The following is a 27,155-nucleotide window of genomic DNA, read 5'->3' as shown; positions in this document are numbered from 1 at the left end:
GCGGTGAAGCTTAGATTTTGACAATTGTATCGCCCCATAATGGTCCAAAATACAATAGTGCCTCTGTGGTGTTGGGGAATATTGCTATTGATCGTATTAAATGGAGTTTATACCTCTCATCCTCCTAAGACTAAAATGTGGGACACAGGATCAATTGTTCAGAGAATACACTGTTCAGAGGGGAAACTTAAAATTCAAAGGATCTCTCCTTTAGTGTCACTGCCTGCGATTACATTCTCTTCTGGGGAACAGCCCCAGTGAACCCTTTAAAACCAGGCTTGCTTATCAGGGTCAGTGCCTTTCCGCAATTAAAAAGTCAGGTCAGATAAACGTGAAGGGCTGGGATAATACTGTCTCTGACATATCCTTGTTGCAGAAACCCTTGACACAGAGCCTGGGTATCTGTTCCGTGGAAACCAGTGTGGAGTTGGGACATGGTCAGGGTTGTGACACTGGGACAGAGACTCTGTGGTCCAGGTGGCACCAAGGAGACTCCAAAGAGCAACATCCTTCAATAAGAGGTGGAGTTGTGGGGTATGGATTAGCTAGGGCCTGAAATCCTACATCTGAACTACTGCCCAAGTGTAAAGCGTGCCTATAGCCTGAATATGATTTGACACGTAGGGAAAAATACATACTGGTAGAGGACACCCTGTGTGCAGCCTCAAGTCCCAGATTAAATGTGGTTTGTAGAAGAAATGAAAAAAATAGGTTTGTGATGCTATTTGCTTCTTTATAATGCAGAAGGAAGGCCTGAACAATTTTTGTATTTACATATATGCATGCACACGCAGATGCTTCTGTTTTACCTTGCCTTTTTGCTCAAATGGTTCAGATGTAAATCTGTATTCACTGAGTCACAACACCAACTTCCCTAAGAGACTGTTAAATCACTGAGTGCTTTCTCAATCTGAATTCCTGTTTATAACCAGCCCTAAAATCTCTGTCTATGTATCCCTGTCTGATAATTTCTCCTGATAATCCACTCTTGATAAGAAAACATCAGTTGATAGCAAGTTAGGTGGTAGGAAATCTGCCATTTTCCCTGTTAGTTGTAGTAATTAACTGCATCTCTGCCAAAAACATCCCTTATTTTTAACTTGATTATATCTGACCTGTATTTCCTGTTATGCCTTTCTTTCTCTGCTTGATTAAAGAGCTCTTTAAAAACCAGTATTTTCTCCCCAGGAAGACACTTACTCAGAATAGTCAAATCACCTCCCAGTCTTCTGGTAGACAAGTGAAGGAGAATGACTGACCTCTATGTTCCTTTTCCAGAAGGCATTTTCTTCAGCCCTTGAGTAGTTTTTTGTTTTGCTTTGTTTTTTAATCTTGGCGACACTCTCAGTCCACTTTTCAGAAATGTTGTCTTGAATCCCTAACACGACATATTTTTTCTTGTAAACATTTCAGCCAAACAAATATTAAAAAGCACACGGAATTCCAAACATGCTGGATACAAATAATTTCTCTTCTCATGGATATTATGTTTATTGTTTCTGCTGCTCACGATTTAATAAATTGATCCCTATGACAGTCCTCAAAACTTATTTTGATGAGAACCCTACATTTTTAATTAAAACATATGGTAAAACCATATTTCAGTAAAGCTGCTGCATTCTAAAAGAAGCCTGAACATTCTTTGTAACAGTGATGTGACCTATTTAAAAATGTAATATGGTAATTTGAGATTGCAATAGTATAGCATCAGATGATCATTGGTGGGTACAGACCCTTCTTTCTTCCACCTCCTTCTCTCCACGTGAATACTGTTTAAGTATTTAATTGTGGCCCAGACAACATCTGAGAATGTGTTTCTTTTGGTCTTCACAACAGAGATTTTGATAGCGATCATTATCTCAACACTGCCAGAACTATGGCCTGCCTAATTATCTCTCCCTTTTACAAAAATTTCATACTGTATTTTTGACTACACTTTGGAGCCTTTGGTGAGCTTATTCATCTTTATGTCCTTTCAGAATGATAATAAAAAATCGAACTGATAGGTTAAATAAAATATGTCATAGAAAGAGTCAAAAAAGCATCTACTGATGGCTGTCAGTGGCCCTGTTCCGATATTTTATAAAATGACGTTATAAGTGTCTTGCATTTCTAACTATAGCTGCAAGATGATATGGTAGAAGAGGAAGTGGGGGGGGGGGGGGGGGGGGCGGGGAAGGAAATGCATAAATTCAACCCCTCATATAACAATAAAATGATAAACCCATCCCCCCCAAAGTGTGATGGTTTATTATGAAACAGCTGATCATTGCTGTGCCAAATGGAACAGTCTTGCTTTTTATTCCACCCCACCTGTTTCCCTTTATCTCTTCCCAGCCTTTTGTCTGTTACACAGTTGGAGGTGGTAAAATACAGTGTAAAAATGCCAAAGATTTTTGCTTCGGTAACATGATCCCTGGCACAGACTCGTATAAGTTTCTTTAGCAATGTTCCTGCATGCCTGAAAGTCCGATAAACTTCTCTTCCTTCATGCATTACTGTGCACATGTTTCACTACCGTGCCGTGAGAGGAAGGAAATAATTTTGATGTAAAAGTTACATCTGTTGTATTAGCAGTTTGCTGTTACGAAAAGAGGCAAAAAGAGCATAAAGAATATTGAAAAAAATTTTGCTTTGTCACTGAAAGCCTATTTGGTTTGTGCATGATCAGGATTGCAAAAAGGAATGAAGTCTCTGAAGTGCAAAGCTAAGCACCAGGACTTGTTCAGCCACTGCCACTCACTGTGCTGCCCATGCAGATGAGCCAGAGCCATCCCAGCAGCATCGCTGTGATGGGGAGAGATGGAGGGGGCAAAGTCAAAGAAACATTGTCTTGCTTGAGTTATATATTTGGAGTGTGGGTATAAAGCTTCTGTCACGTTGATTAACTTCTAGGAAGGCTAAGTCTCCTGGCTTAGCCAGGGAGAGCTCTTGGTGTTTTCCTTTAGTTTAATTCATTATTGCTCAAGACCACGCAGTAATTTATTGAAGGCTGAAGGCATACATTGGCTCTAAATCCCTGCGAAACATGATTCCTGCAGCTGCCAGGCGAGCTGTTGGCCTTGGGGACAGGATGGGGCTTCTGTATCCCACACACTGGAGAGAGCCAGGACAGCAGCTCCATGCCAAGACCCTACTCCTCACCACTGCCACTGCCTCCCCTTGGGCTGGGAAAGGGTCTTTTGCCCTCATTTGGGCAGAGAGAGGAACCTCCCAGGAAGAAATCAGTGTAATGGTGTCTAAATGCCCACTCCTGCTACAGTTTTGTCTGACTGGATAACATTAGAGGTTCTCTTGGTCATGAGTCAGGTTTATCCCAAAGCCTGTTTTTTTTTTTTTACTAATTATTCAGATCCTTTACATCCAAGCACAACATAGGAATAGCATTTATTTATTTATTCATTTTTTTATTTATTTGTAGTGCATACTGTTGAGTTTTGCTAAAATACCCACAGAAGTACAGCACAGTAGGGAACAATCATGTAAGTGATGATAATTTTTCACTTTTACCGAGAATGTTGTACTAGCAGATAATTATTTTTTTAAGAACAACCTACTGAAGTCATGGTATTATATGAAAGAGATGGTTTTACTTCTTCCTTATTTCTTGCCTTCTCCTTCTTCATCATTTTAACTGCTATAAAAAAGATGCTTTAAAGCATGAAGGCTGATGCTTCTAAGCTAGGAGGCGAAAAGTACCTCAGTTTCACTTATTGCAAAACCATCTCACTATTTCCCAGTAGAGTGGAAAAAAACCCTCTGAAAAGTTTTTGCAGATCAATACATGGTTGTTAGTAATACCTTCAGCTGGAGCCAACCAGGCTGGAAGAGGAGACAGCTCATTGCCCCTTTCTGTCTCTCGTTGCAGAAGGTTCTGGACTTTTATTTCTTCTGCTGTTCAGGATTGACCTTCAGCTGCAAGTTTCAGGATACCAAACTTGGTCTCACCTTTCAGAGGACACCTTTTCTTTATAAGATTGTTTCATAGCAAAGAGGAGTTTATCAATCACCCCGACGGAGGGTGGTTCTTTTAACTGAACGTTGAAAAGCTCTTCTTAGAGGACCATGGCCAAAATGTAGATAAGACATTACTGCCCACCAGAAGAGGTTCTGGGCTGTGGCTTCTTGTAGGACAGACAAGGCGACATGATGTTTCAATTCAGTTTTTCACTTTTGCTCGGTTGAGTGTCTCCTCCAAACAAGAACCAACGCAATTCTTGACTTTTTCCTGTCCCATCTATCAACCTCATCACTGCCTTGCCTGTGAAACAAAGACTTTTTCCCCCATTTTAACATAGCACAAGGGGCACAGAAAAGTATAAATAACAGGCCGCTGAGGTCAGTAGGGAAACTGTTTGCATTTTTATGTTATGGTTGGGGTTTGGGAGAGAGAAAAACTTGTCAGGAAGTAGCAAATAAAGCTGTGTTGTAACACTGTTGAAAACAATATTAAATCAAAATAGGTTTTCAAAACCCGTACAAAAGCGTAACCTGATTCAGGCACTTAATAGGTTGTACTACAACACTGTGCCCAGACCAAGCAATTAGCCAAGCAGATTCTTCCAGCCTCAAATGTCTCTAAAGCAGCTCCTGGCATTTATCCAGTTTTCACTCAAATATGTTTGTGCCTAAACCAACGGTATTTGTGATGGGCAACATTAAAAACAGCTTTGGAGAGACTTCCTGCAGGTTTTGTCCTGCTTTGATTTGATTGTATTTCTCTAGGCCTTTCACTTACCATTTTGAATACAAAGTCTTTGCTAATGCTCTGAGTGTTACTTTGCCTAATTTGTAAGCTTGGAGGCCCACGAATCCTTTATTTGAAACTTGCTTTAACTGTGGGAAATAGGAAGTGAGCAGGGAGAAGCAAATCTTTTATAGCGAGGTGCTTGTTCAGACTATAAATTAGGCTCTGCACAATGGAAGCAGAAGGAGGCAAGCCTGCCTTTCTGGAGCCTGTGATGTGCTGGAAAAGATATGAGTTTATGAGGATAACTGGGCAGAGACTGCTTTTATGAGCATGGAAAAAAGACTTGCAGCTAATGTTTGTCTATGAAAAGTGGTTTAGTCAGTAACCTTGCACAGTCCTCAGCAAAGAGGAATCTCTACTTAGCAGCAAACAAGTAGTAAACATTTCCATTCATCACCTGTTGGAGATGTGTTAGGAAACTTTTAAAGCCCGTGTTTGATTTTACACAATGGGTATTGTCACAGCTTAACACCCTAGGCACCTAACCAGTAATAAAGGATATTTATGCAATACTGCTCATTCTTGCCGTATCTTCCATTTGGAAATAAATATGAAGAAAGCATTAAATTACACATACGCTGTAAGTCTTTGAGTTGCTTCAGTAGGATAAGACTTGATTTTGGGTGAAAGACATGCTGCAGGCTGACTAAAGGTTAAGGCTTCAGGGAGCAGAATGCTGGCCCTTTTGAAGTCAATGGGAAATTTGCCAGTAGTACCAAGATTTTATGCCTAAGTTTGGCAGGTGTTAAATGAATTTGAGTAACTTTCCACATAGTAATGATCTGGTGGAATTCAGCTTACTCAGCTTCACATGTTTGTGAGATCAGGTTTCTGTGGTGTTCCTGTCACTGTAACATGTGCCTGTTATTAAAGGAAAAGATTGCGCCCTCTTTTTAAGTAACACCTTACTAGAAGTCATCCTGCTGGAGCAGGAAATCTTCTGCATAGGAAGGTGGCATTTTAAGGTGACCTAATAAAAGAGGGGTGGTTCAAAAATAAACCTAAAACATCTTCCCCAGTTTTGCCACTGCAATTCTCGTGGGGCTTTGGTAAGTCATTTAACCTTGCTGCAAGGCAGTGTTTTGCTGGGCAAAGGACAGGGATAATAATAGTCACTTCTTTCCCAAAAACATTGTAAGGATTGAAGGAATAATTTCTATTTAAAATGACACTTAAGTTCCATTTTATTTTACCTGATTTTTTTTTCAAGTAGCTCCCAAGACAGTTAAATTTTTAAGAACATAAGAGAGTTCCATTTTCTCCTTTTCCACAGCTTATGGGTTTAACAGAGCTCTGTATAATCAGTATTCCCATATATAAGCTAACTTTCTTTTATTGCAAGGAAAATCCACCCCCCTTTAGTAAAGGAAAGACCATAATGTTAAAATTACAGATGACTCTTGGGGATTTTGAGGGACAGCTGACAAAAATTAGAAATACTCTTAACTGCTTTAATAGAAGAAATTATGAATCAATAATGACCTCTTTATTCATTAGCGTCTCTAACCCACTGCCTTCCATCTCCAGATGGAAGTGGCTGTTGAAATGCAGAGTATGTAATAAATAATGCGTATTTCAATGTGGATCACTTGACAAATCATTAAAATACTGTCATCTCTGGGGAGGAAGATGCCTGCCACTTCAACAGGCACTTGATCAGTTCTACAGTAGATATGAAGTAAAAAGGGCGGGGGGGGAACGTCATTTTCTGGAAACTATCAAAGCAATTTTAAGTGCATAGTTCCCTGTAAGTATGATGACCGCAGTGAATGAGGATCTCAATTTTTTCTACCTTTTCCTCTCTCGATGCCTCCCAATCCCCAAGCACCATCATGATCCATAGCTGAGTGTCAGGACATTAGCTTATGTGGTTTTCAGTAGAGAGAAATGCTGCTTTGTGAATCCACACTATAATTTCCAGTTTCATGGCTTGTCCTTGGTTTCTGATGCTGATCCAGTCCCACCCTGTTTAGTTTATGCAGTCCAGTGAAGGCATAAATCATGGAGCCACAGCTTGCATGGTCACGGTGCAAGCTTTGTGGTAGATAAAGCTTTATGCCCTCCTCTGCTTTCCCAATTTGCCAGTGATCCCAAAACGCATTAGATATAATGGGAAGTGAACCCCAGCACTGGGGTGATCATATACCACGCAAACAAAACACCATGTCATCCCTGTAGCAGTACCTTTAAGACATATTAGTGCATCTGTACATTTTTCTTTTCTTACAGAATAGCTTGAGCTTGCACACAGCAATGTTAAAAACAAATTCACAGATACAGGCTTGTCCCTTACATGGTAGCTTACTTGTTCAAGGTAGAACATGCTGTAGCAGCATCAGCAGAATCAAACACTCTTGGTATTTTCAACAGAATCCATCTGAAAAGCTTTTACTTCTAAAACACGAATTGTCTAAAACAATTCATGACAAAGTTTTTGGCCACTAATTAAAAGTAAAATAGTGCTGTTGTCTGTGTTAACAATGCAGAAGTAAAATAATCCAGCCACGTTACAGTGGTACCTGGCAAGGACTGAGGGTGTCAAAACTGCTTAAGGAGATGCCTTTAAGTGTTAAACACTGGCAATCAGATTATCCCCAACTCATATTGCTTCAGTGTCTCTTCCTTACACTAACAAAAGTGGTCCAGCACTGGCTCAGTGTCCTATTAAAGTAGCATTGAAGTCTTTTATTTTTTCCTTGGGCTTTCTTTCATATATTGCAACTCATTTCTTCATATATTTTTCAGATGTGGGTTTGGCTTTTTTCTTCCCCCCTCAGTCAGGCCAGAAACATGCCTTGATATATAGTATAGCAGCAACAAAAATAAAAAAAAAAAGCTAAGTAACTCTTCATCATTGTTATTATAGGCCCAACAATGTATATTTCCCCCCAATTTTATTGCTATCTGTCCAAGACTGAAACATAACTTAATATAGTCTGTGCCCTGCTTCACTGGCATACCATAATCTGGTGAAAATTAAATCATATGGAATGTGCAGTTGAAGTCCTATGCCATTTAACTTACAGAGCGTTTTATTTCAGCTGTCTTTTAAACAGTTCCCAGGCTAGTTCATTATGGCTGCTGCTTACAATTGCTCATGTTCCTTCTGTTAATGTGTTCTGCAAACCTTTCCTCGTATCGTGGAAATCTAAAGTTTCATTTCTCTCTGAGGGCAACATCTGTTTGTGCAATACTGCAGTAGAAGCATAACAGTATTTTTCTTCTGTTAAGAAAGTATAGGTGAACAGGGCTTGATCAAGCAAAGGAATAAAACATTTGCTTAAAAAAGAGGTAAGTACTTTTCAGAACAACAAAGAAAATATTGTAAGGGACGGGTCAAGTCTCCTGGTCTTAGGGAAGAGTCCTGTGCATGGCCTTTCCCATGGCGTTCATTGGACTATTTCTTATTTCAAAGCCTTTGAATTAAAAGATTGTTCCGTTTCACTCACTGTAAAATTAGATGTGTGCTTTCACAGGCATATTCTGTTAAAGATACTTTCTGTTTCCAGTATTGAAAAAGAGGCAACTCTGCACTTCATCTTTCAGTATTACATAGTTTGTCAAAGGTTTTGCTGCCATGCTACCCAAAGTAATCTATAGCATAGGAAGTCTGGAAAGCAAATTTGCTCCAGGGAGTGACTCCTTCAGTAAAGAAAACCACAAAACCTCATCGGAGCCACACACATTGCATTGCATTGCATTGCATTGCATAGTCACATAACTTTTGAAAGGCAAAGCTTGGAGAATAGCGATACTTATTAATTCCCAGGGTCAGCTTGTGATATATTGCAATGGGGGCAATAGGCAGCAACAGCAGCATCCTGGCTGCCTTCCCCCTCTCCAGGTTTCTTTAGGGATCAATACCAAGGTTTTAAAGGCAGACTTGAAGCAAATGGCAGAGCATTCATTCACGTGTTTAGCAGAAGTCCTACCATTCATAAACTGCAACAGAAGAGAGGCAAATAGGTGTTTGAGGGGAAAGTGAAGTGGTTGGCAATATAGACAACCATCGCTGGCAAAGGAAGAGCAAGGACGAAACCATAAAAATAATCTTCCCCCGTCACCAGTGCCCTGAGATTACCTGTCCTTGGTGGTATGTATTGATCTCTGTGGGGCGCGCTTGTGTGGTCGTGAGGTCATGTCTCCTATTCTCACCTCATCAAGTGTCACCATTCCTAACACAGCCTAAGGTGTAACAGCAACTTGAAGTCTCCACTGCTGTCACAATTTGACATTGCTAGTATGTCCCAATGCAATATATCAGGCAGAAAACAACACAGGATTTAGCTGAATCTTGATTGTATAAAAAGCAGATTTAAGTAATATGAAAAGGATTCTTTTATAACCTTATTAATACTGAAGGGGAAATAAAATACCGTAATAGCTCTAGAAGTCTCTTGTAACCAGAGCAGTTGCAAGGTACAACAAAACCTTTCCTATGACTGTTGCAGGAGTAATTTCCAATGTATAGATACTGAAAATGTGGACTTCTCTGTCAGGCTCTGAGTAGGTCTTATAATTAGAAACATTTTGCCTCTAAAGTCGTATCCTTACTATTTCTTTTGATCTGAATAGTAACCATTTAATATTAAATTATGTTTCTCAGTCCCACCATAGAGCAGCATAACATCATCAGCCATCTAAAGTAAATTACATTCCTCTAGGTGTGTATTGCGTAATCTGACTAGACTGTAATAACTTCAAATGTTTTTTCTTTTATTAACTGTAGGTTCTTATCAAAGTGTTGGATAACAATGATAATGGCCCAGAATTCTCTCACCCAAGTTATGATGTCACCATTTCAGAGGACATCCTCCCTGATACTGAAATTCTGCAGATCGAAGCTATAGACAGAGATGAAAAGCATAAGTTGAGCTACACTATTCACAGCAGCATCGATGCAGTCAGCATGAGAAAATTCAGAATTGATCCCAGCACTGGGGTGCTCTATACTGCTGAGAGATTAGACCACGAAGCTCAGGATAAGCACATCCTTAATGTCATGGTAAGAATGCAATATTCGCTTGGCTCAGGACACAATCACTGCTGCTTCAGGTGCATACGTGCATTAGTCTTTGCATGAGCAAAGGACTCAGTGCAGTAAGTAGTCATTAATTTATCTTGCCTGTCCTGCTGTGTATTTATTTTACATTTTTTATTTGGGGTTTTTTTGAAACTTATTGTGAATTCATTGTATGGAATATGATATGATTTGCTATCTCAGGGGAGAGCAAGCAGGAAATTATTTAATCTCTTGGCATCTGGTCCTCTCACTCGGTAATTTTCAGAGTTTCTGAAGTGAGGCTGAAAGTTATTTGAGAAATTATTTACAGGAAGGTAACTGCTTTCTTGCCATAAAGAGTGCTACAGCCTTTCTGAATACAAGCCTCATTTATAGTTCACTTTTACGTACTTATTTCAGTACATAAACTGTTAATATACAAAATAGCTTTCATCGACATTTCCAAATGTTTGGATATGCAGAAAAAATTAATAACCATTTTTTGCTCAGTGTGCCTAAATTACAGAACATAAGTCTGTTTTCAAGTGAAGATTGTATATTATGGACTGGAGGTTAATTAAAAAAAAGCCTGTGTTAGTTTAAACATTGTATCTGCTGTTTCCTTTAACCACTTAAGACTCCTGCAGAAGAGATCTTTGAAGGACCAGATCATGACGTTTTAGGTACAGGGCCATCTTTGGGTGGGGGACCCTAGGAATCAGAGAGCTGCTGTGAGATCCAGGAAGCAGGAGCTGAGTGGGGTCCCAGCTCGCAGAGTAACAAGCTGCAAGTCCTTTGGTGAACAGGCTAAGAAATAAATATAAACTGAGTCACAGAGAGACATGGCTGACAGAGGTCATTTCCTGGTGCTTGGTTTTATCTCCACCTGGTACCACAGGTTTTTTTGCTCTTAAATAGAACCAAACCTTTGGTGATTGTGCTCGCAGGATTACCAGCGTAGCAGCGCTGAGATATTTCATATGGGGTTGAGAGAGGTGTGATAAATGGTACCTCTGTTGGAAGTGCTCAGCACTTCTCTAAGGTAATTCCTACCCTGTTTACAATTGGTATCATGATCTTTAAAAAGGTGTGTACATATATAATGATGAAAAAGTCCATTGGCAGGTACAAGCACTAGACTGCCACAGGACTAATCATAGTGGGTAAAATTGTTTGTAGCTCTTGAAAGAAGGAGCAATGGGCAAGGTATATTTGCCTCTATGCTATAAAGCAGGGAATGACAGGGCAAAGGCATGACCATTTAGCATGTATTTTTAAAAAATGGTATTTCTTGCAAATCTAAAACTGAATGTCACATGGTTGCCACTTTAAAAATTCATGTCATGTTTATTTGCCATGTGTTTTTTCACAAGTGAAAAAACAAAGTCCCTAAGCTCTTCCTGTTTCTTTAATTTTACTATCTATCTACCTACCATCTCATGTGTGAATGTATCTATCTTAGACTGTTCTTTGGGACAAATGGATTTTTTTATTGCTTTGTATGAAATAGAACTGAAAGTATTATTAACATCCAGATAAGTAATATTTATGAAGTTTTACTAGTTGAATATCAAGATGTGTATATGCACTTGTTCTATAGGTCCGAGATCAAGAATTCCCTTACAGAAGAAACCTGGCCAGAGTCACCATAAATGTGGAAGACTCCAATGACCATAGTCCGTACTTTACCAGCCCATTGTATGAAGCCTCGGTGTTTGAATCAGCAGCAGTTGGATCAGCAGTCTTGCAGGTCACGGCTTTGGACAAAGACAAAGGAGAAAACGCAGAGCTTATCTACACTATTGAAGCAGGTTAGGACAGAGGCTGAAAATGTAGCATCATGATTCATGCCATACACAGAGCAATGCTGTGATGGTGGTCTGTCTTGACACACAAATAAGTTCTTTGGTGTACCTTCTTCTGTAGAGCCGGGCAAAGGAGACACATTTCTATTGGTTGTTTTTTATTTTGAAGCTACTATACCCAAAACCTGTCAGTACAGAATCCCATTCATGTTCACTAGATGGCTACAGAGCATTTTACCTCTAAGTCATTGGTTCAAAAGCATCACAGAAGATAATTCTTGAAAGCTACAGCCAGTGACTTGTTTTCAGGTTGCTAGCTTCAGTCTGTAGTACACAGTGGATCCTCTGTAAACAAATGCCACAACAGCTGGTATGTCATGGCATCTTTGCCAACTGTTGAATCAGAGGAGCATGGAGACTAACACCAGGGCTACGCTAAAAACTTCTGTCAGCAGAGCCATAGCATTTTAATTTCACAAGGTCTCTTGAAATTAAGGGAGGGCATGGTGATGCCAGATTAAAATTGCTTTTGGTGTTAAGATCTGGATATTTATTGTCACCATATAATCTGTACCAGCAAAAGCATTCCTCTGCTAGTGCAACAGCATGGTCATGAGCAGTTCGCATTCTCTCTGCCACACAAGCAAGTGAATGTAACTTTCTCTGGCTCATATGGATCTGAAGTTGAGAATTATCTCTGACATAAACCATCAGCATATATACAAGAGGGGTGCCTTGAGAAAGAGAGAAGGAAGTAAAAATTTGTAACCTTTGGATTTTTTAATGTTTCATTTCTACTTTTTTTAGTAATATTAATTTTTCTGTTGTCATAATAGCAAAACTTGAAACCTGTATTGCCCTAAAAAGAAGTGTACTGCTTATACTAGATACTATATATACATAGAAATATACTTCCAATTGTCTCCCTATTAATCAGATCACAAGCCTTTCCCAGCATTAGGCTCTGATGCTACAGGGTCATATTTATCCCTATATTATCATAAAGACTTGTCACTACCTAGGATAGCTTATGTCAATTAAGAACAGGCTAAATGAGAAAAAATAAGTAATGAAATCAGAATATCTACATCATCTGGTATTGATTTAACTTCATATAGTTCAAGCTCACACCTTAAATTAAGCTGATATAACCTGAAGCTTAGAGAAGACCCGAGGAACTTTTTTCTGTCATTATGCTGTATGCTCTGTGGAAGGAGAGTCCCTTAAGCAAACCAGGAGGTGAATTTTTTTGCACCTAAACGTGTTGAACCTAGACCCCTGTGATTCTACAAAGATCTTAGCACTACAGAACAAATATTTCCTGTATGAACAGCATTTGGTCTTGCCAGTTATTTCTCAGTATTCTCCAGAGTCCTTTAACTTAGATCAGGGGAAATTTTACACGCGCCCAGGCAGGACAGCACTGTGCCTTATAGAACAAACTCTGAGCAGACCAGATCAGGTTCCTGGGGCAATGTTTTTCGGTACTGTTCACAGTCTTTTCATGACACCTTCTTACTATTATGAGTTCCAACCCAATCGCCTATAGGTGCTACTACAACGTAAAGAGCAACCTGACATGCTAGAACTATGGTTCCCATACACTGGTAATAGAATCATACATGATGCAGATGGAAAAATATGAAGATTAGAAAGGATGCTTTAGCTATTAGATGGTCCTTTTTAGTCTGCATGTTTTTCTCTTTTCCATCACAGCCTGTTTCTGTTTCATCGTGAGCTCTCCCTGCAGTGTCAGACGTCAGACTTCCGACTTCCATTTACTGTAAGCCGTGCACTCCCCCAGTTTCATTATCCACAAATGTTCTAAACCCAGATGCACCAAAATTCAGTCTTCTGCTGCTGTAGTTTCTATGATCCATAAAACCTGCAGCTGAGGATACTGATTTTAGCTGCAGCATTCAGATGGTACACAGCCCTTTCATTCAGGGGAATTACTTCCATCACCTTGAATGTGAAATTGATGAAGAAAGTAGCTTTTGTATAATTTTCGTTAAAAATTCCTTAAGGAGAACAACCAGCTCTGGCCTTACATGAGTCAGTCAGTGGCTAAAAATTATTTGTATTAGCAAGCACTGACAAAATTACTGTAGCAGCATTTGTAGTGTCTGCAGTGTGACAGATACTGTGATCTTTATGAGAATTTGTAGCTCTGGCAGAATCTCAGCTCCTCAGTGAATAGCACAATTTTTGTTTTAGCTAGTAGAGTAAACTTTACTGATCTGAAAGGATGGATATAAATAGAAAGCCACTACCAGTATTGAACTACATACAGTAGTGTGGAGCTGAAATTAGCCTCTAAGCCCCAGAATTTACAACAGATAGTGAATCACATCTTTAAAATAGTTCACATTAACTCACTTCATTTAGTATTCCATGTATTTGGTATTCCAGCTACAATTTTCACATTTACTGCTCTGTGCACAACACCTGTAACAATCACCATTAGAAGAAAATCTCTTGTTTATCACCAGTTACCAGAGACGTATTCCTCTCCAGGTCATGGATGGATGCCTGACTGTAGATGGGAAGCAGTTCTAGATTTTAAGGGTAAATTACAATAGAGGGAACATGTTATAATGATTGGAATCACTTTAACTCAGTACATGCTGTTTGTATTTAGAATCAAATTCAGAAAAAGAATCTATATGCTTATACATGTCATATATGCATGCAGCATTCTATACTTTAAGCAGGTGCTCAAGGAACAAGCAAAATATAGATTGTCTAATAAAGGTCATCTCTAATTACAGGGTAATGATACGTATCAATAAGTTTTGAATCTGTCTTGCTGAAGAAGAGGTTGGCAAAAAGACTGAAAATAAAAAAGGACCCCAAAGAAGGTCCTTGATACAAAATCAGTGTTCTCACCTTTCTACAGTCAGTGATATCCCTGCTTTCATGTTATAACAGATATTTCATGACATTTTCTGCTAAATCTCATTCATCTAGATTCATCCTCCTCAGAGATCATATGATAAACCTTTGTGCCACAAGACACTTGAATCTCTTTTCTATGCTATTTGTTCAGTTTTATTTTTCTAAATGCCACTTTAACCTTCTTATATTCAGTTCTTTGGATCTTGAGCTACTGTAATCTTCTCTATGGTTGCTTAATATCCCCTTCAATTAAGAGCCTGAGTTGTTATCCATTTGTCAAGTAATTGGCTTGTTAGCCTCTGGTCTAGTTTCATTGCCTTAGATGTACATGTATTTGACTAATTCCCATAATTTAGGGATGCTTTTTCCTACTTCAGTAGGAGTAATGCACATGCAGCACTTGCTCAGATGTTGGTACTCAGAATCAAGATACAGATAGCAGCTCCTGGGTTTCTGAAGGTTTGAATGCCTAAACCATCTAGCGAATTACCTGATTTTCAGAAAGGAAGGCTGGAAGAGCCATTAGAATTTTTTTATGTTGGGTTTGGTTTTTGTTTTGTTTTTTTTTTTTCCAGTAACTGCCTTTAACTAATTGCAGCTAATTGTTCCTGGTTTCAATTATCATTAAGTGCATTGTATTTAATTTCTAATTTGCTTCCAATATTTGTGTTTTAGGAAATACGGGAAACACATTCAAGATTGAACCAGTTTTGGGGATCATTACATTACTGAAGGAGCCAGACTTAACCACAATGGGACAGTTTGTTTTGTCAGTTAAAGTGACCGATCAAGGTTCTCCACCACTGTCTGCAACAGCAATTGTGCGGATATCTGTGACAATGGCAGATAACTCCCACCCTAAGTTCACTCTCAAAGAATACCAAGCGGAGGTCAATGAAAATGTGGATATTGGTACTTCTGTCATCTCTCTCTCTGCAATCAGTCAGTCCACATTGGTTTATGAGGTTAAAGATGGAAATGTGGATGGAGCCTTCAGTATAAACCCATATTCTGGAGTGATCACCAGTCAAAAGGCCCTTGATTATGAACAGGCTTCCTTCTATCAGCTCATCGTACAAGCAACAAATATGGCAGGCGTGGCATCAAATGCCACTGTGAACATTCAGATTGTTGATGAAAATGATAATCCCCCAGTTTTTCTCTTCTCTCAGTACTCGGGCAGCATAAGCGAAGCTGCTCCTGTAAATAGCGTAGTCCGGAGTGCGAATAACAGTCCCCTTGTGATACGTGCCACTGATGCTGACAGCAACCAGAATGCTTTGCTTGTCTATCAGATTGTTGAATCTACTGCAAAAAAGTATTTCACAGTAGATTCCAGCACAGGTGCCATCAGAACAATTGCTAATTTAGATCATGAAACAATAGCCCACTTCCACTTCCATGTGCATGTTAGAGACAGTGGGAATCCCCAGCTTACAGCAGAGAGCCCAGTCGAAGTGACTATTGAGGTAACTGATGTCAATGACAACCCACCAGTCTTCAGCCAGGCCGTATTTGAGACGATCTTGCTCCTGCCCACGTATGTTGGTGTTGAGGTTCTCAAAGTCAAGGCTACAGACCCAGATTCAGAGATCCCTCCTGAACTAACATACAGTCTAATTGAAGGCAATATGGACCATTTTTTAATGGATTCAAGCACAGGGGTACTCACCATTAAAAACAATAGTCTCTCCAAAGACCATTATATGCTAATAGTAAGAGTATCTGATGGGAAATTTTATAGCACTGCTATGGTGACAATAATGGTAAAAGAAGCCATGGATAGTGGGCTCCATTTCACACAAAATTTTTATTCCACTTCTATCTCAGAAAACAGCACCAATATCACAAAAATCGCCGTGGTGAATGCTGTTGGTAACCGCCTCAATGAGCCTTTGAAATACAGTATATTAAACCCAGGCAACAAATTTAAAATCAAATCCACCTCAGGAGTCATTCAGACAACTGGCATCCCCTTCGACCGAGAGGAACAAGAGCTATATGAGTTAGTCGTGGAAGCAAGCCGTGAACTAGATCACCTTCGTGTTGCTCGAGTGGTAGTGAGGGTTTACATTGAGGACATAAATGACAATGCCCCAGTGTTTGTAGGGCTTCCGTATTATGCTGCTGTGCAAGTCGATGCTGAACCTGGTACCCTGATATATCGAGTGACAGCTATCGATAAAGATAAGGGTGAAAATGGTGAGGTGTCATATCTTCTGAAAGAAGACTACGGACATTTTGAAATTGATAGAGGATCTGGTAGTGTCACTTTAAAAGAAGCCTTCAATTCTGATTTGTCTAATATAGAGTATTTGGTTGTCGTTCTTGCAAAAGATGGTGGTAACCCATCATTGTCTGCTTCGGTAGAGCTCCCCATTACTATCGTTAACAAAGCGATGCCTGTATTTGACAAGCCTTTCTATACAGCTTCCGTGAATGAAGATGTAGAAATGCACACACCAATTTTAAGCATAAATGCAACCAGTCCAGAAGGCCAGGGTATCATTTATATCATTGTTGATGGAGATCCCTACAACCAATTTAATATCGACTTTGATACTGGAGTTCTGAGTGTCATCAGCCCACTGGACTATGAAATAAATTCTCTTTTCAAGCTGATGGTGCGAGCCAGTGATGCCCTCACTGGTGCTCGAGCTGAGGTCACTGTGGACTTGATCATTAATGATGTTAATGATAATCCTCCAGTTTTTGATCAGTTGGCTTATAATGCTACTTTGTCTGAAGCATCTTTGATTGGGACTCCTGTACTGCAGGTTGTTGCTATTGATGCTGACTCTGACAATAACAAGATTGTGCAGTATCAGATAGTCCAGGACACCTTTAACAGCACGGACTATTTCCATATAGACAGCACCAGTGGCCTAATTCTGACAGCCCGGATGCTGGATCATGAACTCATACAGCAGTGCAGCTTGAAAGTCAGAGCAACTGATAATGGGTTCCCTCCGCTAAGCAGTGAGGTTCTTGTTAGTATCTCAATAACAGATATGAATGACAACCCTCCAGTTTTTAACCAGTTAATATACGAATCGTATGTGAGTGAACTGGCACCTCGGGGTCATTTTGTGACTTGCGTCCAAGCCTCTGATGCCGACAGCTCTGATTTTGACAGACTGGAGTACAGTATCCTTTCAGGAAATGATCGGACCAGTTTTATTATGGACAGCAAGAGTGGTGTTATCACCCTTTCCAACCATCGCAAACAGAGGATGGAGCCCATGTACAGCTTAAACGTCTCTGTGTCAGATGGGCTGTTCACCAGCACAGCTCAGGTGCACATACAGATTCTCGGGGCCAACCTCTACAGCCCTGTGTTTTCACAGAGTGTTTATGTTGCAGAGGTTAGAGAAAATGCTGCTCCTGGAACTAAGGTAATCCATGTGAAGGCAACAGATGGGGATTCAGGTGTATACGGCCAGTTAAGCTACTCCATAATAAACGATTTTGCCAAGGACCGATTTTTGGTTGATAGCAATGGGCAGATTCTGACAACTGAGAGGTTAGACCGGGAGAACCCACTGGAAAGTGATATTGGTATATTTTTGAGAGCCCTCGATGGAGGTGGCAGGACTACGTTTTGCACTGTGAGAGTGATAGTAGTGGATGAAAATGACAACGCTCCTCAATTTATGACGGTTGAATACAGAGCAAGTGTCAAAGCAGATGTTGGGAAAGGTTACTTGGTGACCCAAGTGCAAGCAGTAGATCCAGATGATGGAGCCAATTCCAGAATTACCTATTCTCTGTATAGTGAAGCCTCCGTTTCAGTAGCTGATCTGCTTGAAATAGATCCAGACAATGGATGGATGGTCACCAAGGGTAGCTTTAACCAGTTGAAAAACACAGTTCTGTCATTCTTTGTCAATGCAGTTGATGGTGGCATCCCTGTAAAACATTCCCTCATTCCTGTCTACATCCATGTTTTACCCCCAGAAACTATTCTGCCTTCCTTTTCTCAACCCCAGTATTCTTTTACCATAGCAGAAGACACCCTCATAGGTAGTACCATCGACATTCTGCATGTTTTGCCTAATCAGGGTGCTTTGTACAGCACAGTTAATGGTGAACTGACTGAAAACAACAAAGACGGGGTTTTCATCATAGAGCAAGACACAGGGCTCATAAAACTGGATAAGAGACTCGACCATGAGACAAATCCTGCTTTTCACTTCAAAGTTGCGGCCACCATTCAGTTAGACAAAGTAGACATTGTGTTGACTGTGGATGTGGAGGTTAAGGTATTGGATGTAAATGACAACAAACCCATGTTTGAAACAGCCAGCTATGACGCTATAATAATGGAAGGGATGCCTATAGGAACAAAACTTATGCAAGTTAAAGCAGTTGATGCAGACTCAAGTGCAAATGGGCAGGTCACCTATACATTTGCAGTGGAATCAGAGCTGGAGAAGATCACAGAAGCATTCACCATTGATAGCAACAGTGGCTGGATCAGCACACTGAAGGATCTGGACCATGAAAAGGATCCTACTTTCACCTTCGCAGTGGTGGCCTCAGATCTGGGGGAAGCTTTATCCTTGTCGTCAACCACCTTGGTCTCAGTTACTGTGACAGATATAAATGATAATGCACCCATCTTTGAGCATGAGGTGTACAGAGGGTCAGTGAAGGAGAGTGACCCTCCAGGGGAAGTTGTGGCTGTTCTTAGCACCTGGGATGAAGACACGTCTGATGTCAACCGGCAGGTTAGCTACCATATTACAGGTAAGAAACAACTTGCATGTTTTCTTCCCAAAACCAGCTTTGCTGAGGAACTGTGCATGTATCTAGTTTTAGGTGAATGTTAGCAGGGTTTCAGCTAAATTACCATTCTGAATTAGACAATTGATTGCTCTTTGATTTTTTAATTTTTTTTTAAATTTGGACAGAATTTGTAGCAACTAGCAAAGCTGAAAAGAGGGAAAAGGAGTGTGTTTCTGTCTGTCTGGGTTATTGTCTCTCTAATTTCCAAGATTAATGCTTCATTATATTCTGCAGTGCAATGTAGTGTGCCCCATCAACCCGTCATAACTGATGTGTCAGTTTGGAAACCATCATGACTTAATGTTTCAGCCAAGGGAAGAACAACATTTTATCCTTATGGAGAAAATCCTTACATTTCCAAGCATTTAAATTTTTTTTTGAAATAGCACTTTTCATTTTTGAGTTAGGAAAGTGCATGCAGGAGCCACTTTGAAATACCACTATTTATGGCAGGGATGGGAGGGGAAGGAATTAATTTTACATGGGAAGGAGTAGGGAGATGCCATTTCTTATCAGCACAGATTTCTGGCCAGGGAAATAGTAATCCACTTAGAAGCACTGGTTAGCTACCACGCATTGTTATATACAGCGTAAGGCAGTTTTGATTACATTACTAAGATATTTTTCAAAGTGTGGCAACATTGCTCTTTCCTATTGTGCTATATTTATTATCATTCTTTTCTCCTAGATTCAGACTGGCTTTTGTGTGAGTATGTTATGAGTGATGGGGTGCTGCAGTTATTTTTCTGCCTATGGCTTGCATTGTCCAATATATTTTGTTAGGGAACAACTTTGTCACTCACCCCAGCCTTCACAATCCAAAAGCTAATATTAATTACCTAATAATAACCAGATTATTGGACAAATTCACATTTTTCTCACTCGATAGGATTAGAATTACAGAAGAATGCATGTATAAGCAGGCTATGGGCAAAAATTACTTAACTAACAGGATAACAGTTTATATATTTTGCTCTGGAGGATAGGAGTCCTACCCCTTCGTTAGCTATCAAATTGGAAATGGCTGTGGGGTGGTATGTAGGGAAAGGTGTGATATTCCAGTTAGCCGTAGTCTGCCTGTGTTACACATGAGAAGTAGTATCATTCTCAGGGCAACCAGAAATTCATCCTGACCATTGACTTGAAAGTCTGGATTCATTTTAAAGGTTTGCAAAGACTATGTGTTTATAGTGTGATGTGTTGTAGGATATTAGAAGTAGAGGCAAAATAATCTTGTGGATAAAGCACAGGATTTGGAGGCTTTGGACAAGGCACATTAGCTGCCAGCACCTCAGTTCCCACATAACTAAAAGTAGTGCCTCATCCTAGAGATTTTGTGATTTTTGAAGGAATTTTGGGGATCCCAGTATAGAAATGCAAATCCTTCATGTTTGTAACAAAGATGTGTTAGTATACCATGATCATTAGCTGAAGGTACTGCTTTTCTCTTTGTTCTGAAGTCTTTCAGTCATCTCTTATAATGAATTATGGTTTAGTTACATAATAATGTTTTCTTCACATCCCTATGCTGTTAATTTAGCAAAAACTGGACTTCTTTAATAACAAGTGTCACATGTGACTCAAAAATTATAGGTCATTCTGTACCTTAATTTCTATTACAGTTAAAAATATGTCAGATATTTTACTAGTATTTTAGTTTATGAAAATATTAGATGTCAAAGCCCAAAACTTTTTCTAATGCCTCCTGTACAATTACTAAAGTGTATGAGCTCAGAGATTCCACTGTCTTTGAATATATCCTTTGAATTTGAGAAATGCACAAGGAGAAATTGTTTCTTTTGATTAAAATGTCAAAACATATTAAAGTATATTTTAACTAACAAAATAGACTATTCATACTTTACCTCAAGTTGAGCTCAGGAACTGCACTGGAGTATTTAATGGAATCAGATTAGCGAGATGATTATTCAAATGCTGTGGCTTTCTGGAGGCATTTTGAGCCATAGAAAATTCTGTGAATACAATAAACAAACTCTGAGGAAAAACAGTACGCTGACAAAAAGGGAGAAGAAAACAAGTTATGAGAATGACATGCGGATCCACCAAAACCAGCTTTGAGCAAATGCACCTGGAGAAAAGTAGCACACAGAAGATAGACGGGAAAAAAATCATCATTTAGGAGATGAAAGAAAGAAACTTTCTGGGTCAGATGTGATCCCTGAAGAGTCCTTTGCACTCTTCTGACAAATACAAATGCTTATTGTAGTCTTCTGGTCAACTTTGAGAAGGGTAGATATGTTCTGGTGAATAAATATATATTCTGTTTTGAACTCCTTCAGTTAAGGCTTGGTTTCCATTTTCCATTATTATTGGCAAGTAGTTGCCATTTTCAAATCCACCTTCATCTGCATTTTATGATGGAAAAAATTTTGCGCTTACCCTTTGTTATTTGTAGTTTGACAGCAGCTGGAGCTGTTCACAAAGTAAAAGCATTATATATAAATCTTAATAGAAAATCAATAGGAAGCACAGATGACACAAATGCACTTAGGGAGCACAGTAGTTTTCTTTTGAAGGCTCATTTGAGGTCATTGCCTATATGATTTGAGGCAGTTTTCCTAAAACCAGGGTCTGCTGGTGTTTAGCTCATATTTACCCAGCCTAGACCCAGCCAGATATTGCTGAGATTTAACAGTGGTAAACTAGGAAAAGCCACCAGAAGAATGTCAGTTGCTACGACTTTGGTACAGCCAAGTGTTTTGTGTTCCTCAGTGATGCTAATTAGGCTCCATCAGGCACTCAAACCTAAGGACAGGCAATAGTCTTTAAGCTTGGTTCAGCTGAATAGAAGGAAGATGGACAGTGTGTTTTGGAAGAAGGACCTGGTATTGTTCACAGTAGGCTGTTCGCTGGGTTGGTTGTCCAGTATGAGCAAAGTGATGGGTTTTCTTTGTTTTTATTTTATATTTGAGATCCTGGAGTTCTGGAGAAATTGATGTTTCAGTGTTTGGTGAGGACTTGTGCTGCAGGCTGAAGAGCTGTGTCTGCAATTTTATGATAGTAAAGCTAAGAGGATTGGTTTTATCATTTCGGCAGCTCAGTAAACATGCAACATCTTAAACTGGGAGCGGAGGATAAACCTATTGATTTTATGTGATGCAAATGCCTAGAGTTCTAATTGGGAATTGAAAGTATCTAAATAAATGCATAAATGTAAGAGAGAAACTAAATAAATAAGTTAGTAAATATTCATTTCCCCCTCCCAGGTTGGGACATTGCAGTGAAAACTGATACTGTTGGCTTCTAGTTTTCAGTTCCCTCTTAGCCGTTATAATTCCCTCTGTGTGTGCTTTAGTAATGATGTGTGTCAGGATTTGTTTGTTTTGGATCACTGTGTCTCTGCATTTCATTTGTATCTGGCTGTTTTCTTTCTTTACTTAAACTTGAGCTTGATTTGGCTTTGTACTATTTGCTGACTAGGGAGGGAGGGAGAGCATTATTTAAACTTCAAGTAACAAAAGATAAAAGATAATGCTGATTCTTTTAGCCTCAAAGCCTTTCTAAAAAGTTACTGGAGTGTTTTTTGTAGCTAGCACTTCACTGTTGTGACATTCAAAGTAGAACATAAGAAAACTGCCAAAAGATTTTAAAGAATCCATTAATACATGTAGTCAGGAGGCTTCTGTTTAGAAAAGCTACATTATTCAGAGTGAAAAACTAATTAATTAGAACGCCCCTAGGAAGCTGAATCTGCTTACATATATTAGTGAAAAAGTTAATTAATCACTGCAGAATGAGATCTGCGTCAAGACATATGTATAACTACTAGAAAATGGTTCCCTGGGCCACAGTGTGGATTTTTTTTGCCTTTCTTAAGAATATTTCCTTGACAGAATTTTAGTGTTTACATCTCATTATTTCTGTTACACTTTATAGTACAACCTCCACCTTTGTCTTCCATCAACAAAGTATATAGCCAGTCCTGAGAAGCAAATAAAAAGAAAGTTAACATTAATGAAAAAGGCATGCAGATAAACTGTTGCACGTGTTTGTTGCTTATTGCAGAGTTTCTTGGTCATTCAAATCGATCCTTTTCTAGTGGAGTAAAAGGGCAGAAAAGGGATCCCAAGGACCTTTTCTTTAAACATACTCCCCAAATTCCTGTGTATGATTTAAAAGCCATTCCATCAACAAGAAAGCAACAGTGATTTTACAATTGCTCCAAGCTAGTGTTACCACCAGCCATAAAAGCCACCAGCTGATTTTAATTAGGTTTTACCTTTCCTCTTTTCTTAGCCATGGGATACCCATACCTTAAGTGTATTGCTTCGTAGTTGGCTGGGACAGTTAATCATTTCCTTTTACAAAAGGACTAATTGCAGGAAAGCACTGATTGATATCACGAAGCTAAATAAGCATATTTAAGACCACTTTTATTAATGGTTTACAACATTAAACTCACTATGACAAGATTGCAGCCTTTTATAAAGGAGCCTTAAGCTTTTTTATGCTGGTGTTGAACTGAATAGGGAGAATTCAATGTCAGTCCGCAGGGGTCTACCTTCTTTGAAGTCACATTAAGACTCAAGTCAATGGACAGATTCTCATTGCCTTGGACTGGGTTCAGGTCTAGCCTGTAGTGCACATCGACACACTGTGTAACCCTCTTCAGAAATGTGTGTTTATATCATGCAACAGATTAAACAAGGTTTAACGGAGTCCTCTGATGATATTCCAGACTCACGTGGAAATCAGTGGAAAATTGGAATATGCTTGGTTTTGTGATTCAAAAAAGGTGATTTTCTATCAACAGAAGGTATCTGTGTTTGATATATTGGTTTTGTGCCCTCTATGATTAGAGGGCTTTTTATAATTATAATGCCTACCTAATTTTACAGAAATCTTATTCATTACTACATGCTTTTTTGACACAGTTACAGATAGCACAAATGGTGGTGCTTAACAAGATACATTTGCTCAGTCTGTCTCAACTGACTTAGTTTTCATATCAAATAGAAACCAGTCTACCTGGTCATTGGTAGCTAATGAAGAAGCAATAGATTGCAGCCTGTGACCTCTTTTCTGCTTTTTGATGTGGAAAGAAGGTATGAAAGGTATGAAATGTGCATTAGACTTTTTTGCTTGGTTTTAAGCTCAGTTTCAAGTTCACATCTTCTCTGCCTTGTTTTTTGCTAAGAAGGTCCCTGGATACTGACAGAATTGTGACGCCAGAAGCAACAACTGACACCTGATCACTTAACGGCAGAGGCAGCTCAAATAAATTCAGCTTTGGATTTTTTTTTAAACAGTTATTTACTCAAACGTTCAACACAAGTACTAGAAAAGAAGGTTTAAGAACCTGGTCTTTCCACTGAGCTTGGACAGATCCCATGACATATGTCAGGACTGTGAATAATTTGTAAGCAAAAGTACCCTAGCATGCTTGACATTCTTGATCCTGTTACAAGAAAGAATAAGCATTCCCTTAATATTTTTTACCACTTTTATACATGAGAAACATGGAATGTAGTTGTCAGATTGCATTTCTGCATGGGAGAGCACAGGAGAACGCTTAATATGGTGGGGAAAGAGCTAGTAGTTCAGGTTTGCTGGAATTAAAGTTCCCCAAGTGGAGCAGCCTGATGGTTTTTTCTATGTCCTCACTCAGTTTCTACAGCACATGAGTTTGCTATGACTGCAGTGCTCTGTCCTAAAATATTAAATATGCAGATATGTTTCGACAGGCCAAAGTTATGTTCAATGCTGGGCACAGAAGACTGGGTACTTGGCTTTACTGGTTTTGGCTGGGATAGAATTAATTTTCTTCATAGCAGCTGGTATGCTGCTATGTTTTAGTTTTGTGACCAAAACAGTGTTGATACCACAGGTATGTTTTAGCTGTTGCTGAGCAGTGCTTACACAGAGTCAAGGCCTTTTCTGCTTCTCACCCCACCCCACCAGCACGTAGATATTCGGAGTGATGGCGTTTGTCTTCCCAAGTAACTGTTATGTATGATGGAGCCCTGCTTTCCTGGAAATGGCCAAACACCTGCCATGAATTCCTTATTTTGCTTTGCTTATGCATGCAGCTTATGCTTTACCCATTAAACTGACTTTATCTCCACCCACGAGTTTCCGCACATTTACCTTTCCAGTTCTCTCCCCCTTTGCTGCAGTGGGATGAGTGAGCAGCTGCATGGGGCTTAGCTGCCTACCAGGGTTAATCCATGACATTGGTTTAAAAGATTTTACTGTCTAGTCTGACAGGAGGTTGAAATGGGCTCAGAGGAAGGTGATTGAAAGTGGTTTCTTCATGGAGCAGGCAGGGGACTGTACCATTTCAGATGAAAGAGTAAACAACTGTTGGAAACATTAACAACTGTGCCCGCCTTGACTGTTGTACCCTTCTGCATGTGACGTGTCCTTCCTTCCTTCCTGAGGATGATGTGGACCAAAACTTGCCATCTTCCAACTTGCTTTTGTCACCAGGCAGTTTATTGGTGTAGAAGAGCAACACTGCCATGTTCAGTGTCAGTGTTATGGCATAATACAAAGCTCTTCTGCTTCATCTCCTGCAATCCATTCACCGGTTTTCACTCTTGGATACATTTGATCTAATTGTACTGCTTATCTTCCAACTGCTCATCAAATGACCTCTTGTTAGGACTATTTAATACTAATGTGTCTTCCTGTGTCGTGTAAACTTTTTTTAAAACTAGGATTTTAATGAGTAGAAGAACAGTGCAGCTGTATGATAAAGCTTTCATTAGAGGATTCCTTAATAGAATCCACTTCCAGTCCTTGATTGCATAATCAACAGCTAATGAAATTGTCTTGGTAACAAGAGCTACAGTGTATTACATCCTCTCCCGAGACTAAGTGGAAAGACAATTGTACCAGCCTGAGAGGACTATTGATTGTTCACAGTTTGAATTTGATTGCCCTTACGGGGAACTAAACAAGAGATCATCTCCAGCTCTGCTAAATGGATTTTGTTTCCACTGAAAGTTATTGGTTCACTCTCATACAAGGCGTTCGGGGGGCAATAAACACAGGGAGCGTAATCTCATTACAGATTTCCTGAGTCTGCGAGTTTGAAAGCACCGATCACTGTAAAACAAATGACAGCTGCTTAATCCAGGTCCTCTGCGATGCACCTGTGTGTTTAAAATAGGTAGGAGCTCTAGAGGGATGCCCCAGCACTTTGCGTGTTGCTTTTGTCGTTGCAGGAGGGAATCCCAAAGGGAAGTTTGCTCTGGGACTGGTTCAGAATGAGTGGAAGGTTTATGTTAAAAGGCCTTTAGATCGTGAAGAGCAAGACGTTTATTACCTGAACATCACCGCCACGGATGGACTCTTTGTAACTCAAGCTGCTGTGGAAGTGACCGTCACTGATGTTAATGATAATAATCCAGTTTGTGAACAGGTGAGTAAGCAACACCCATGGCAATCAGCTGCTGTGTTGAAAACAATGGTTTCACTATGGGTGTCCTTGCTATTTACAGATATTCACAGATGACGCCCATTTTCATCCTTAAGGTTTTAGTTGAAGAACCTGGAGTGATCTGGGAGAAGAGCATGGTAAAATAGTTCTGTGAAGCCAAGGTGAAAGACTAATGGTCTAATAAAGGTAGCAGAGGTGTCTTCTCCGCAGTGGCATTAGCTGGCTTTAGATAAAATGAAGCACCGCAAGGTGTCACTGGGCAGCCACTTCTCTCCCCACAGAAAAAAATGTGCTTTCCCTTCACAACCAATGTGGAAACTTCTTTAATCTAGTTTAACTCCAGCCTTCCTGAACCTGAACCTGGCAGATGTCAGAAGCCCAGTGGAAAAGGCAGAAGAATGTAGCTTGCTCTCATGTTGTCGGGCATGCATGCAGAGTGGCCTGACCACAGCTTTCACAGCACTAGCAGCCTCTTATTCTGTGGAAAGACAATGTGGGAAACTGATA

General features: G+C 39.7%; 1 protein-coding gene across 1 annotated transcript in view; it reads left to right on the top strand.

Annotated features, from left to right (window-relative positions):
* Positions 1–27,155, top strand: part of FAT3 (FAT atypical cadherin 3) — a 432,050-nt gene that overhangs the window by 331,699 nt on the left and 73,196 nt on the right. Inside the window, exons 8-11 of the mRNA XM_064441382.1 lie at positions 9,480–9,755; positions 11,353–11,563; positions 15,131–19,204; positions 26,434–26,630. Coding sequence (XP_064297452.1) covers positions 9,480–9,755; positions 11,353–11,563; positions 15,131–19,204; positions 26,434–26,630 — 4,758 coding nt within the window. The remainder of the gene's footprint in view (positions 1–9,479; positions 9,756–11,352; positions 11,564–15,130; positions 19,205–26,433; positions 26,631–27,155) is intronic.

Source organism: Phalacrocorax carbo, chromosome 1, assembly GCF_963921805.1.
Source record: "Phalacrocorax carbo chromosome 1, bPhaCar2.1, whole genome shotgun sequence".
Classification (NCBI taxonomy): domain Eukaryota; kingdom Metazoa; phylum Chordata; class Aves; order Suliformes; family Phalacrocoracidae; genus Phalacrocorax; species Phalacrocorax carbo.
This window is presented reverse-complemented; position numbering and strand designations above follow the sequence as displayed.